Source organism: Syzygium oleosum, unplaced genomic scaffold (assembly GCF_021117445.2).
Source record: "Syzygium oleosum isolate NSW1041296 unplaced genomic scaffold, Sole_v2.1 Sole_v2.12, whole genome shotgun sequence".
Lineage (NCBI taxonomy): Eukaryota > Viridiplantae > Streptophyta > Magnoliopsida > Myrtales > Myrtaceae > Syzygium > Syzygium oleosum.
The window spans coordinates 8720225-8732376 of record NW_026607496.1 but is presented as its reverse complement, the minus strand read 5'-3'; the positions used below and the strand labels follow the sequence as shown (position 1 = coordinate 8732376).

General features: G+C 40.8%; 2 protein-coding genes across 8 annotated transcripts; both read left to right on the top strand.

The window, feature by feature from the left end:
* The first annotated feature begins 2463 nt into the window (after positions 1-2463).
* Positions 2464-4208, top strand: LOC115674140 (uncharacterized). Its single transcript, XM_030596476.2, has 2 exons — positions 2464-3023; positions 3462-4208. The coding sequence occupies exons 1-2, from the start codon at positions 2520-2522 to the stop codon at positions 3963-3965; spliced, it is 1008 nt and encodes a 335-aa protein (XP_030452336.2). The 5' UTR covers positions 2464-2519; the 3' UTR covers positions 3966-4208.
* Positions 4209-6976: 2768 nt separating this feature from the next.
* On the top strand, positions 6977-8950 carry LOC115663173 (aspartate--tRNA ligase 2, cytoplasmic-like). 7 transcript variants are annotated; one of them, XR_008817622.1, is made up of 5 exons: positions 6977-7102; positions 7173-7283; positions 7370-7422; positions 7754-8427; positions 8519-8749. XR_008817622.1 is itself a non-coding variant. In XM_056316359.1 (5 exons), exons 1-5 carry the CDS (start codon positions 7076-7078, stop codon positions 8779-8781), a joined length of 258 nt encoding a protein of 85 aa, XP_056172334.1. In that variant the 5' UTR covers positions 6983-7075; the 3' UTR covers positions 8782-8950. The 7 variants fall into 7 exon arrangements, 6 of the variants coding, with proteins under 6 accessions (XP_056172334.1, XP_056172331.1, XP_056172335.1 ...); XM_056316359.1 differs by lacking the exon at positions 8519-8749 and adding an exon at positions 8774-8950 and having other exon boundaries at positions 6983-7102; positions 7370-7425; positions 8372-8427; XM_056316356.1 differs by lacking the exon at positions 8519-8749 and adding an exon at positions 8756-8950 and having other exon boundaries at positions 6983-7102; positions 7370-7425; positions 8372-8427.
* Positions 8951-12152: the final 3202 nt, after the last annotated feature.

Here is a 12152-nt window from a genome sequence, read left to right as displayed (position 1 = left end):
ACCTTTATTTAAGACACAATCCGCTCTATGCACTTATGTGAGAAAATGGCTCCACTCAGGATCTTATAGGATAAAAGAGCCGTAGAATTCAATTTGGGATCTTTCGTTCTTAGGATTTACCTTTTTTTTAACCTAGTTACAATTTTTGGACAAAATTGCCCATGCTCTAAAAGCCAGAATAAGTCGACTGGCGAAAATTTGGCTGGCCGTCGAGTTGGTGCGCTTATTTGACAGAAAGTTGGCAACTTTAGACCCTTCCTTGTAACAAGGTCCACTTTGAGCCATTACTTGAAAAAAGAGCTCTAGCATGCCTTTATTTGAAATTTTCCCATAACAAAATGATTTGGAACGCTATAGACTTGAAACGGGTTCTTTTAATCTATAACCTTTCGGAAACAAACTTAATATTGGTTGAATTAAAAAATGTTTTAAAACCATTATAGCCAATGAACTTCGAATGTTCATGTATCTGCCGGCCTACATCTTTTGTTTCGAATGATTAGTAAGTGGTCTATTCAACAACAATAAGTTCAGTTCGGGGCCATTTGAGCTTAGGATTAAAGTCGGACTCTTTGGGCCTACAAACCACAGTTCTTGCAAGTGTGATTTACGCACAACTTGGCATTCCCTCGTCTGATTTCTGAATTTTAAAAAAAAAAATGAACTTTCTCAAGTTTTGATTATCTGATTTGCTCGTTGAGGACCTTCAACATATTGGAATTGGCTCCGTTCGGATCTTGATGGGTTCAACTTTCGAATGAACAAAAACTTTGGACAGATTTGGATTAGAACCATTTATGGCCATCTTTAAACCGTACTTAACTGAATTCACGGGAACCTATATGCCTTATAGAGGTGAGCATAGTTCCAAGGTAAAACTTAAAATCTGAGAAACTGACCGATAGGAACCTGTAGGTTCCAGGTTCCAAGGTATGCAAGGTAGATTCCAGATTAAACCTGTTTCGACGAGTAAGTTCCAGGTTCTAGGTAGGTGGAACCTGAAACCTAAAACAAATATTTTGTGTTTTTTCTTGGTCTATGTATTCGTGTGATCCTACGGTGTTCCATGGCGTTAAATGATGAGTGTATAATCTGGAACTACTAGTTTAAACTTTCATTTTATGACTTGTTATTGTTTCATATTCTTCGTGTGTTTAAATATAAGTTGTGGTCAGTGGATCATAGCAGCAATTGGTGGTCATTAAAGGTGATTCACTACAATTGTTCAATTAATAATACAGGTAAAACTTGAGTAAATCGTGGAACCAACCGTAAAACTAGTAACAGGATAGGTTTCAGGTTTCAAGGTATATAATATAGGTTCCAGATTCCAAAAATTGAGGAACATGTTTTCATGAATAGGTTCCAGGTGGAAGCTGTATGGAACTCGGAACCGCCCATCACTAATGCCTTAAGCACTTGTGATTGCCTAAAGTGAATTGTCGCAGCGTACTGACTTGAAGGCCTCATGTTTAACTTGATTTATATGAGTTCAAATTTCCTATTTGTTCAGACATTGGGGTATCTGAGTTCTAATTTCAAAGGAGGGACACATATTGAATTTGCGGGCCGGAGTCATACAGCTCGGTCTCTTGTGCACATTCGAATCATATGAACTATCAATTCTAGGGGGATTACTGGACGCTTTGTAGCAGCATTACTCTTTACGAGTCTAAGTCTTGGCCAAGTACTTATGTGGACTAACATCACCTCCAAGTTAGTAAGGTTATAAAGATTCTGACTTCTGAAGTTGTGATTGTAAACTTTGGTCAATGAACCTTTTGAAAAGTGAGCATTGATTTCCACACGATTGAAATTAGGAAATTGACTTTCTCATATTTGAATTACTCATTGAAAGTTCGAACTTAAAATGTTATTGATCTTTGAGGAATCTAATTGCTTGGTTTACTAATATTGAACTTTCGTTGAAGGTTTGCCTAGATTTCTCTTTGCGAGTTAGATGTCCTAATGTTGAATTTTAACTTCAATTCGATTTAATATTAGGAGGGATTCCCAGTCTCTAAAATATTAGGGGGGATTCCTAGTCTCTAAGGGGTGTGGTCAATTCACTGAGTGTGCCACTCATCCCGTCATCTTTATCTTTTAATTTTTTGCACAAACCATTTCGGGTTGATGACGTCGTGGTGACGGCTACCGGAGCCTCAAGTTACACCGGGTTACGAGATGCTTATGAATCCCAATATAGCGCGCTTGTCTTTCCAATTGAAAGCGAAAATCGAAGTTGCAACAATATGCGTGTCGGAATAGATTTGGAGTCTTACTTGGCTTAAAATGCATCATATGTGTGGATTCATCACAAGCCATGCCAAATTAGAGGATGATGGTCCCAAGAACCCTCGTTTGGTCGGTCCACAAATTTGCTTCCTCGACCATTAGTGTGAAAGGATAACGTGGGTTACATAAGGCCAACATAAACATGGACTCTTTTGTTGCATTCACAGTTCAGATGGTTTGCTGTCCAAGCATAGCCATGAAAGCCACTGAACACACTGCAAGAGATGTGGAGCAGGACGAATCCATGTCTTGTTACCACAATCTCTCGTTACTCCCATTTCTTTCATGGTTGCCCCACCAAGCCATTCGCATTCTTTGGCCTTTACTTATTCCCTTTGCTTCCACCTGCACCACACCCTCCCCCGTTCAATCCGCGCATAAAAAGATATTCCACGCAATCCACCTCTCTCTCTCTCTCTCTCTCTCTCTCACACACACACACACACACACAGGACATGGCTGACACCACTTACTCATCAATATGTCTGGTGAGCATAATGGATCGCCTTTGGTTCCACCAGATCATCTTCTTCTCTGAGCCCATTTCGTTGCTCTGTGGCTCCAAAATCCTGGATCCACAGGAACCCAACTCGCGCACTGTGATTCGATGTCAACCTTCAAGCATGCCTGAGTTGCCACCTCCAGATACAGAGACTCATTCAATGGCTGAAGAATCGCCACTTGCAGGCTATAGTTGCTCATCATTGGATACGTCGTATTCTTCAATGGTAAATTCAATAGTTCTATTGTCTAACTCTCCCTCACCTGGTTCTTGACCAGAGTTTGTGGCTCATCAAAGCAAGAACACTAGCGTTGAGTTTGGCTCTCATTTGTAAAAAGTGTGATCTGAACAAGCTGTCTAGCTGGTGTCCAAGCTGAAATACCTATGAATTCAAAAAAGTTGACTCTACATGTGTTGAAAAAACACATTTGTTTTTCATCTATTTTCTGGAAACTAAATTAATTACATCGTGCAAGCTATATGTGTGAAATAAACTTTTAAGACAAGTTACGATTTTGGTTTTCTAACTTGGGAGTACTCTTCATTTTGGTCCCTGAACTTCCACTGTCATCATTCAACTCCGGCTGGTGTGGTTTGCTTCCATTTTCGCCCTTCTAATGACATTGTGACCAACTTATTAATCTCTTCATGCTGCCCTTGCTAGGATGATACCAACAAAAGTGAAGAAGCAGAGGAGGAAATCAGATCAACCAGGATGACTAATCTCATCGCAAGCAGAGCACGGCGTTCGTATTGCTCATCGCCATCAACTCAGAAGAGGCCAAGAAAGGGATCCTCTGAAGCCAAGAAACTGCTCAAATCCATGAGTTGCAGCACCTTCGACGAGCTGGAAATGAAGGAAGTGAAAGGGTTCATGGACCTGGGCTTCATCTTCAAGAAGGAGCACTTGAACCCGCGAATGATGAGCGTCATCCCCGGTCTACAGAGGCTCGGACAGGACACTAGCATCAGGAAAACCGCCGAGGGCGACGAGGAGGGAAAGAGAGAGATCACGAGGCCGTACTTATCAGAAGCGTGGCTCATAAAGAGACCCGATTCGCCTCTGCTGAACTTGAGGGTGCCCCGGGCGTATGCGGCTTCCGACATGAAGAAGCACCTGAGGTGCTGGGCTAGGACAGTTGCTTCTGAGATTCAGCAGGAGTCTTGATCTTGGGAAGAAGAAGAAGAAAAACCAACAACTTCACTCATACACTATCGTTAAGATTAGCATGAAATTATCAGTCCAGCTATCAAAAAGAGTGTAGGGAGAGAGAGTTTTGAGTATTTCCACAGGTTTTGTTGCGCCGACGGATGGAACTGTAAAAAGGGCAGATGGTGGGGTTTGTGGATATGTTTGTGTGGATGAGACTTTGAATGAAAGCAAGTGCAAATGGACCTTTTTGTCGTTTTATTGTCATTTGCTGGATTCCGAGCAGAGACAAAAGGATCTCAAAGTGCTCGTTGAATTCTATGTCACAATAAAGCATAGGATAACAAGGGGGAGCAGGACAAATTCGGTGAGAAGTGACGTGTGGATAAATTATTGAGATAAAAGGAACCATTTGATTCCTCATCTTTTGTCAAATGTTGCAACTAGTTGTTGATTAACATCGATCTAATTGTTAAACGACATAATTTCTAATCCATATTAATCTTCATGTTAAAATGTGTAAATGCAAATAATGGTGTGGATCGCCACACGAACACCGTGTCTTCTGTTGTTAGAATAACTAATCATGACCCACATTTTAGGTAATGATAATTACATGCATCAAAGAAAACCAAAAACCCACAAAGGGAGTGGATGAAATTAGGCAAAGTCACTGTTTGTGTACACAACACAAAAAGTGCAGACAGTGCAGCCACAGCGGCGATGGCTACTCCCGAGACCCACAGTGGACATCAAACCCTCATCGAAGGCCAGGCGGAGTGCCGCTGTCGCCATAGTCCCCTTCTCACCTTCTCTTTCTAGTTTATTTTGTTAGAATATTTAAATATTATAATAATTGGCACTGCGGGGTTTACTCCCCCGGCTGTCGGCCGTGTGGGAGTTCCCTGGATTATCAAAAAAATAAAATAAATAATAATAATAATAATAATAATTGGCACTGCTTTCACAAAATTTCACATACGTTGATTTTTTATTTTAATTTACATTTTTTTAGCAAAAGAAGTACTCTTTGTAAAAGTTTCTGAATTTTCCCACGCGAGCAACAATGGAGGCCGGGTTGTGTCTCTATTAGGGGTGAGCGGTTCCCGGTCCGGTTAGAGTGAGCGGTTCCCGGTCCGGTAAGAATCGGGAACCGGACCGGGAGGACCGGTTCCCATTTTTTAGGACCAAGGACCAAACCGGCTAGTCCTAGGACCGTGGACCGGACCGGACCATCGGTCAAGTCCGGTTCCAATGGAACCCATCATGCACTTTTAAATTATGCTTTCTATTTTAAATAAATAAATGTATTTATTTTTCAATTTTCAAATGGAACCAATCACGTTCCAATGGAACCAATCCTTAAAAAAATTGGTAAAGGCAAGAGGGAATAGATTACGATTTCTTTTTTTCTTCAAAAAATTTAAAAAATAAATAAATATTTATCGGTCCGGTCCGGTCTGGTTCCCACCCTAGAACCAGGAACCGGACCGCCCGGAAATCGGTTCCACTTTTAGAAACGGGGAACCGGACCGATATTCTCGAGAACCGGACCAAACCGGCCGGTCCGGTCCCGGTTCGGGCGGTCCATCACGCTCACCCCTAGTCTCTATGGCCATAGCCTCTCTTCCCACCTTGTCTTTCTAGTTTACTTTTTCTTTTCCTTTGTATTGCAAAAATTCAATCTTTATAAAATTTTCTAAATTCATCTAGCTCCGAAGTCAAAGACTGCTTCACTCTAGTCGGGCGATGGACCTTGGAGGCCTAATTCTCAACTTTAACTTGAATCTCAATTTTGGCTCGGACTGTTTTTACACTACAAAAAAATATGGATTTTACCACGGAAATTTGCGACGGGAATTTTTCGTCGCTAATTTGCGACGGAATTTTTTTTCCGTAGCAAATTACAGACGAAAATTATTCGTCGCTAATTTGTGACGGAATTTGCCACGAAATAAAAATTCGTAGCAAATTTGCGACGGAAAAAACGACGGATCTATTTTCCGTCGCAAAATCCGTCTCAAATTTGCGACGGATCTATTTTCCGTCGCAAATTTGCGACGGATTCCAAAAATTGTATTGCATTTTCCAAAAATTTGCGACGGAAAAAAGAATCCGTCGCAAATTTGCGACGGAAACAAAATATGTTCGTCGCGACGGAATATAAAATTCGTCGCAAATTTAATTAAAAAAAGAGCGCCCCAAAGCCCCGCCTCACCCCCATTTTCTCTCTCTCTCTCTCTCTCTCGCTCGCTGTTCTCCCTCTCTCACCCTCTCCTCCTTCTCCTTCTCGCTTCTGCTTCTTCCCTCTCCCCCACACCCCCAAACCTCTCGCGCTCGCTAAGGGTTTTCGGTACCCCCTTCCCCCCGCGACTCCTCGGCCATGGCCTCCGGAGCCCTAGAGGCCGCGGAGCCCAAAGGGGCGGCGGCTCCTCCCCCCGTCGAGGGCAAGGAGGTGGTGGTCGGCGGCGACGGATCGGAAGCAGAGGATCAACATCGACGACGTGCTCTCGGCCTCCGGTACGCGCTCGCGGTCTTCCACCAGATGCGCCGACCCAATTGCTTTTCTTGGAACTCCATCATTATGGCTCTTGACGAGAGCGACGACGACACCACAAAGTTGGAAGCTCTGGCCCTGTTCCGCGAGATGGTCCGGGGTGGCCACGTGGAGCCCAACGGGTTCACGTTCCCTCCGGTGTTGAAGGCTTGTGCGAGGTTGGGGATGGTGAAGGAAGGGAGGCAGGTTCATGGGATGGTTGCTAAGTGTGGTCTGGATGGTGACGAGTTTGTTCTTAGTAACCTTGTCAGAATGTATGTGCTCTGCGGTGTCATGGAGGATGCTTACGTTTTGTTTGATGAGAGAATTGTTCGGAGTGGTGGAGTGGGGAAGAAGATGAATCTCAGGAGGCAAGAGGGGGACGTGGTTTTGTGGAATGTGATGGTCGATGGGTATGTTAGAATGGGGGATCTTAGAGCTGCTCGGGAGCTGTTCGATAAAATGCCTCAGAGAAGTGTTGTGTCGTGGAATGGGTGACTTTGGGTGTGTTTTTGAGATTGGCCCTGTTTTTAGGGCAGAAAACTCCTTCACACATAGGCATTTGTGTGAATTTACTGGCCTTGATGTTGAAATGGAGATTAAGAAGCACTATTGTGAGGTTGGATTGTATACTTTTTCATTTAACTGAATTTTCAGTTTAGCTTAACGAACTAAACGTTTATGTGCAGGTAATGGACATTGTGGACAAGTTGTTCGTTACAATGTTCGACTCATTGAATGCGAGTTGCAAGAAAGAACTTGAAGCTATTGGAAGACAATACCCCTTTGAACCTTTAAAGGTTATACTATGATCTTTTTTTTTTTTCTTTTTTGCAATCTGATTACATAAATAGTGCAACTCATGGGCAGTAACTTTTAATTGCAGTACTTGAGAAAGACCTTGTGGCTTACTTTCAAGAAGATGTTCAAATGCTCAAGGTGAGGAAAAAATTTTCGGCAGCTAAATAGCTGCCCATAAAAAAAAAGGGAACAAATAGAGTAGCAACATATCGGTTCATTGGCACTTCTATATCATGGCTGTAAAAGTAGGACAATGAGTTCTCTTCTCTTGCTGATTTTTTGTTTGTTGCTTTTAAATGAAACTGATTGTTTGTGGTAGCACTCCTCTTACCTGATGATTTGTTCTGTTGGAAGAGGAACCGCAAGAAAGTGATATTTACAACTATATGCCGTGCACGTGTACATTAGGGGCTGATTTGTTCTTGGCTTTTGTTGCTTTAGCTTGATTTTGTTGTTTGATCTGATTCAGGGCTGATTTTGTTGGCTGTTTTGATATTCGCGAAAATGGAGGATCTCGTGGCTTTGTTTGAGCCCATTGCATTGTCTCCGTCGGAGTCTTCGATAATATTGCTACTCCTGGTTTTCTCATGTTTGCTTTAAGCTGGTTTGGTTTTGTTGTCTCTGTTTTTTCTCTCTTTTGACTGTTCTCCTTTCGGCTCTACTATAGCTCATAGCATCTGAATATATTTTACTCGTATTCTTGCAATGCAAAGGAAAAGAGGCAATAGATTCTAAGAAGCAAATGTGATTTGGTATGTTAACCTATATTGGCATATTGTATTGGGCTACATAGCTTAGCTGGGTCAAAGCTGATGTGATTGGTTCCATCTTTTTCCTCTCCTTGCTTTTAGTCGTGGGGCTTGGGTTTTTGAGGATGGGAATGAATGGGGCAATCAAGAGTCCAAAACCCCTCTTTTGTCTTCTGGTCTTGGGGGTTGCACCAGGTGTTATTTGCTTTTTTAGAAAATACCCTGTGGGAGAATTATGGCTTCATTCAAAATGATTGATTATTTGAATGCAGTGATACCTGCTTAGAATCATGCATTTGTGGAAAGTCATGTGTATTGTTCTTTGCACGTTGCGGGTGCTGGAAGCACTCCACTTCATTATGCTGCTTGTGGTGGAAGTGTGCAGTGTTGTCAGGTATTTTGTGGTAGCTAAAAGATAAATAGCATCCGATATCATTCTTTATTTTGTTCATCTCACTTACATAAATATTTTTTTGTGGTGGAAGTGTGCAGTTGTGGACAGTGAACCAATTTGGAACACCTACGTTGCACCTTTGTTTCTTTACTTCTATTAGATTTATCACTGAAAGTGAACTTCAACATTTTTCCTCTATATTTCATTTACCTTCGTTGCTTTACTTAATTAAGATTGCTTGCTTCACAGTCATTATGTATCCTTTAGAAGCTGAATATATTAACATTTAATGTGGACACAATGTCACTAATTTTGTGTCTAATTCCAGACAATTTGTGTTTTGTAGAAGAATAGCTTTGAGCAATTCTGCATAAGTTATGCAAATGAGAGGTTGCAACAACATTTCAACCGGCATTTGTTAAAACTGGAGCAGGAAGTGAGCATCTCACATGGACCATGTCTTTAGTTTTGTTTAGTATTTTATATGATGGGGATTGTCGCTAAAAGCAGGATATTGTTTTTTGATTCAAATCTGTCATCATTATTTATTGTGAAAGATTATTGTGCAAGATTATTTATTCTCTCATTATGTGTACTATAAAAAAAATATTTATGTCAATTCTTGTGGAAAATGTAGATGAATGTATTTCATTTTCATATTATTATAATATTTTGATGTTATTAATTGCTTAATCAATGTTAAATATAAATTCCAAAAATTAATTTTGCTTTTAATTAGGTTTAAAATCAAAAAATAAAATAAATTATTTTATCGTACGATCACAAATTACAAAAGTTCGTTGCAAAAATAAAATTTCGTTGCTAATTTTGTCCCTAAACGATAATCATCGCAGAGTTCGTCGCTAAAGAATTAATAAAAAATCGTCGCTAAATTCGATCATAAATAATGTTGATGGCAAATGTAAAAAAATTTGGTGACAAATTAGCGACGAATTTTGCCATGAATAAGTTCGCTGCAAATTACTGACCAAATTTTTTTTTTTGACAAATTAGCGACGAATTTTGCGACTAATATAGTTCGCGGCAAATTAGCGACGAATAATTAGCGACGAAATTTGCGACGAAATTTGCGACTAAATTTGTGACGAAATTTGCGTCGATATTTGCGACGAATTTTGCGATTACATTTGCAATGAAATTTGCGACGAATTTTGCGACGAATTATTTGCAACGAATTTTGCGACGATTTTTGCGACGGATTTTGCGACGAATTTTGCGACGAAATTTGCGACGATTTTTGCGACGAATTTTGCTACGAATTATTTGCGACGAAATATTTGCGACGAACTTTGCGACGGATAGTGTTCGTGGCTAATTTGCGACGAATTATCTACGACGAATTTTGCGACGAATTTTTTTTCCGTCGCAAATTTGCGACGAAAATTAATATTTTCCATCGCAAAAATTTGCGACGACCTAGTAGCGACGGAAAATCCGTCGCTAAATTCGTCGCAAAAATGATTTGCGACGGATTTTTGCGATTTTTTCGTCGCAAAAAACATGTTTTTTTGTAGTGTTATCTCATAAAAATGCACTAAATTTAGATCGGTTCTTAATTATGGCCTAAATTAAAAGCAAAAACTTTAACTCGTCGTGTCCAAATTCTAACTTTGTGCTGTCTCTTAGCGTCAACTTTGAGTTGACACCCAAATCTGGCCCCCACCAAGTTTCTGTCAAGTTTCGCCAAATACACGTCGAATGACACGTTGAATCTTTAACCGCATCATTGGACTAAAACTTGATGAGGGCCAGATTTGGGTACCAACACAAAGTTGGTATTTTTTTGTGAGATAAAAAAATGTTGAGACCGGAATTGAGATACGAGCTAAAATCCATTATTTTTAATGATACAACAAAAAATTGTGCCAGAAATGAGAATCAAGCTAAAGTTGGTATTTTTTTTAGGTCAAAATTGAGATTCAACGTAAAGTTTCTAATTTTACGTTGAACCTTGGACCCTAGTTGTTTACGAGGTGACATCAGTACCGTAGCCTTCCAACCTACACTTTCGGAATGGTTTTCTCTTTATATTTTCTCTTTCCCGAAATTCCTCTGTCTTAATTTTTGAGAGTTTTTCATTCCTTCTTTTGAAAATTTATAGGGTTTTTCATAGCTAAGTAGGAGGCTAGTGTGACATTTAACAGCGGCTTAATGGTCACGCCAAGTAGTATCATGAACTCTTTTATAGCAATGACCAATTCGAATGAAACATTATTCAGTTGAGGGATCTAATAAGGAAAAAGAAAATCAATGGCTAGATTGAACATCCGACAAAAGTTTAGAAATAAAATTTCAAGGGTCAGTTTACCTCAATACTCTAAAGAACCAAGCATGCGATGGTAAGGGGAAGCAATAGAGACGCCATCTTATGTCCGGTCATTAAGATGCATACATCAAACCTATTTACGATCGGCAGTCAATCCACAATTATTACTTGCAACAATGATCTACGAATAATAAATTGAAAAGCCAAAACCATCAATAGGAAAAGAAGATGCATCAGGAAACGATGTCGTATACCAAAACATAGTGCGATAAGGCAATAACCTTTCTTAAGTGAGATGCGTTAAAATAAAGAGTTTGAGTTAGCTGCAGTCCTAGTAGACGCTAATGACCGCTGCTCCCTTGGTTGCACTCATTTATTGGCCATTACGATTGTACATCTCTATGGTCCCCCGACATCATATAGTTCCTCGCGACAAATAGAATCCTCGTATTGACTCAACCTTCACCCTCTCGCCTCCTCTCTACAAATCGGAGCTAGCCCAGCCTCGCTCGTGGCCGCCGCCACCTTCCATTGGCACCTCACGGCCACCTCCACTCGCCGTTGTGGCCTTAGCCCCACCACGACCCGCTACCCACCACCAGTTACTTGCCTCCCTAATATCGTCGAAGGTCCACGACCTTACAAATCGAGGCGCGTCTGATGTCATCAGCCTCAAGATCACAGCCCATATACAAAGGCAATCGTATGGCAAGTTGGCAACCAAGAGAGAGAGGCATTTGAGGCTCATTAGTGATCGGGGTGGTCATTGAGGTGGTCGCGAGCGGATGGTAGGGGATGCGACGCTTTTGAGTGGTGGTGGGCTACCAAGTTGCTATGAGAGACAAAGAGTGTCATGCGCGCACTTGAGAGAGAGCTACCGTTGGCGTTTGGAAAGAGGGAATGGGGGGGGGAAAGAAAGGCCTAATTCCCTATAAAGAAACCCAACCTTTAGGCCTAATCACAATTATATCCCAAACTTTTTTTTGTCTACAAAAAATTCACCAACTTTCAGTATAGTCCCAAATCTGCCCTCGCGTCAAACAATCACCACTAATTTCTTCAAAATTATCAACATCATGGCCAATTAAAGATTCATTATCATAACATGTGTCTTCACCAACATCCTCACTTTTGCATGGAACAACAATAGCTTCCCGATATTGATAATTTTGAAGAAATCAGTGGCTATTTTTGGACTTGGGGCAAATTTGGGACTAGAGTGAAAGTTGGTGATTTTTTTTCTAGACAAAAAAAAAATTTTGAGGTAGAAGTAGGATTGAACCTGAAGTTAGGGATTTATTACAAATACCTAATTTTGTTTTTGTCTTTAAGATGAATAATTCAATGTGTGTCTCATGGATCCAAGCTTACGGGCCAGAAGATGGGCCAAATCTAATGTAATCTTGGGCTTGTTTGCAACCAAATAAGTTTCAGCCGA

What these genes read in the sequence shown, in the direction of transcription:
- LOC115663173 (XM_056316355.1), top strand. Translation starts at nt 7,076, where the DNA reads ATGGAGATTAAGAAGCACTATTGTGAG. An exon ending in ACCCCTTTGAACCTTTAAAG is followed by an intron (nt 7,284 to 7,369) that starts GTTATACTATGA and finishes TTTTAATTGCAG; the next exon opens with TACTTGAGAAAGACCTTGTG. An exon ending in GAAGTGTGCAGTGTTGTCAG is followed by an intron (nt 8,428 to 8,525) that starts GTATTTTGTGGT and finishes GGAAGTGTGCAG; the next exon opens with TTGTGGACAGTGAACCAATT.
- LOC115674140 (XM_030596476.2), top strand. Translation starts at nt 2,520, where the DNA reads ATGTGGAGCAGGACGAATCCATGTCTTGTTACCACAATCTCTCGTTAC. An exon ending in ATACGTCGTATTCTTCAATG is followed by an intron (nt 3,024 to 3,461) that starts GTAAATTCAATA and finishes TGCCCTTGCTAG; the next exon opens with GATGATACCAACAAAAGTGA.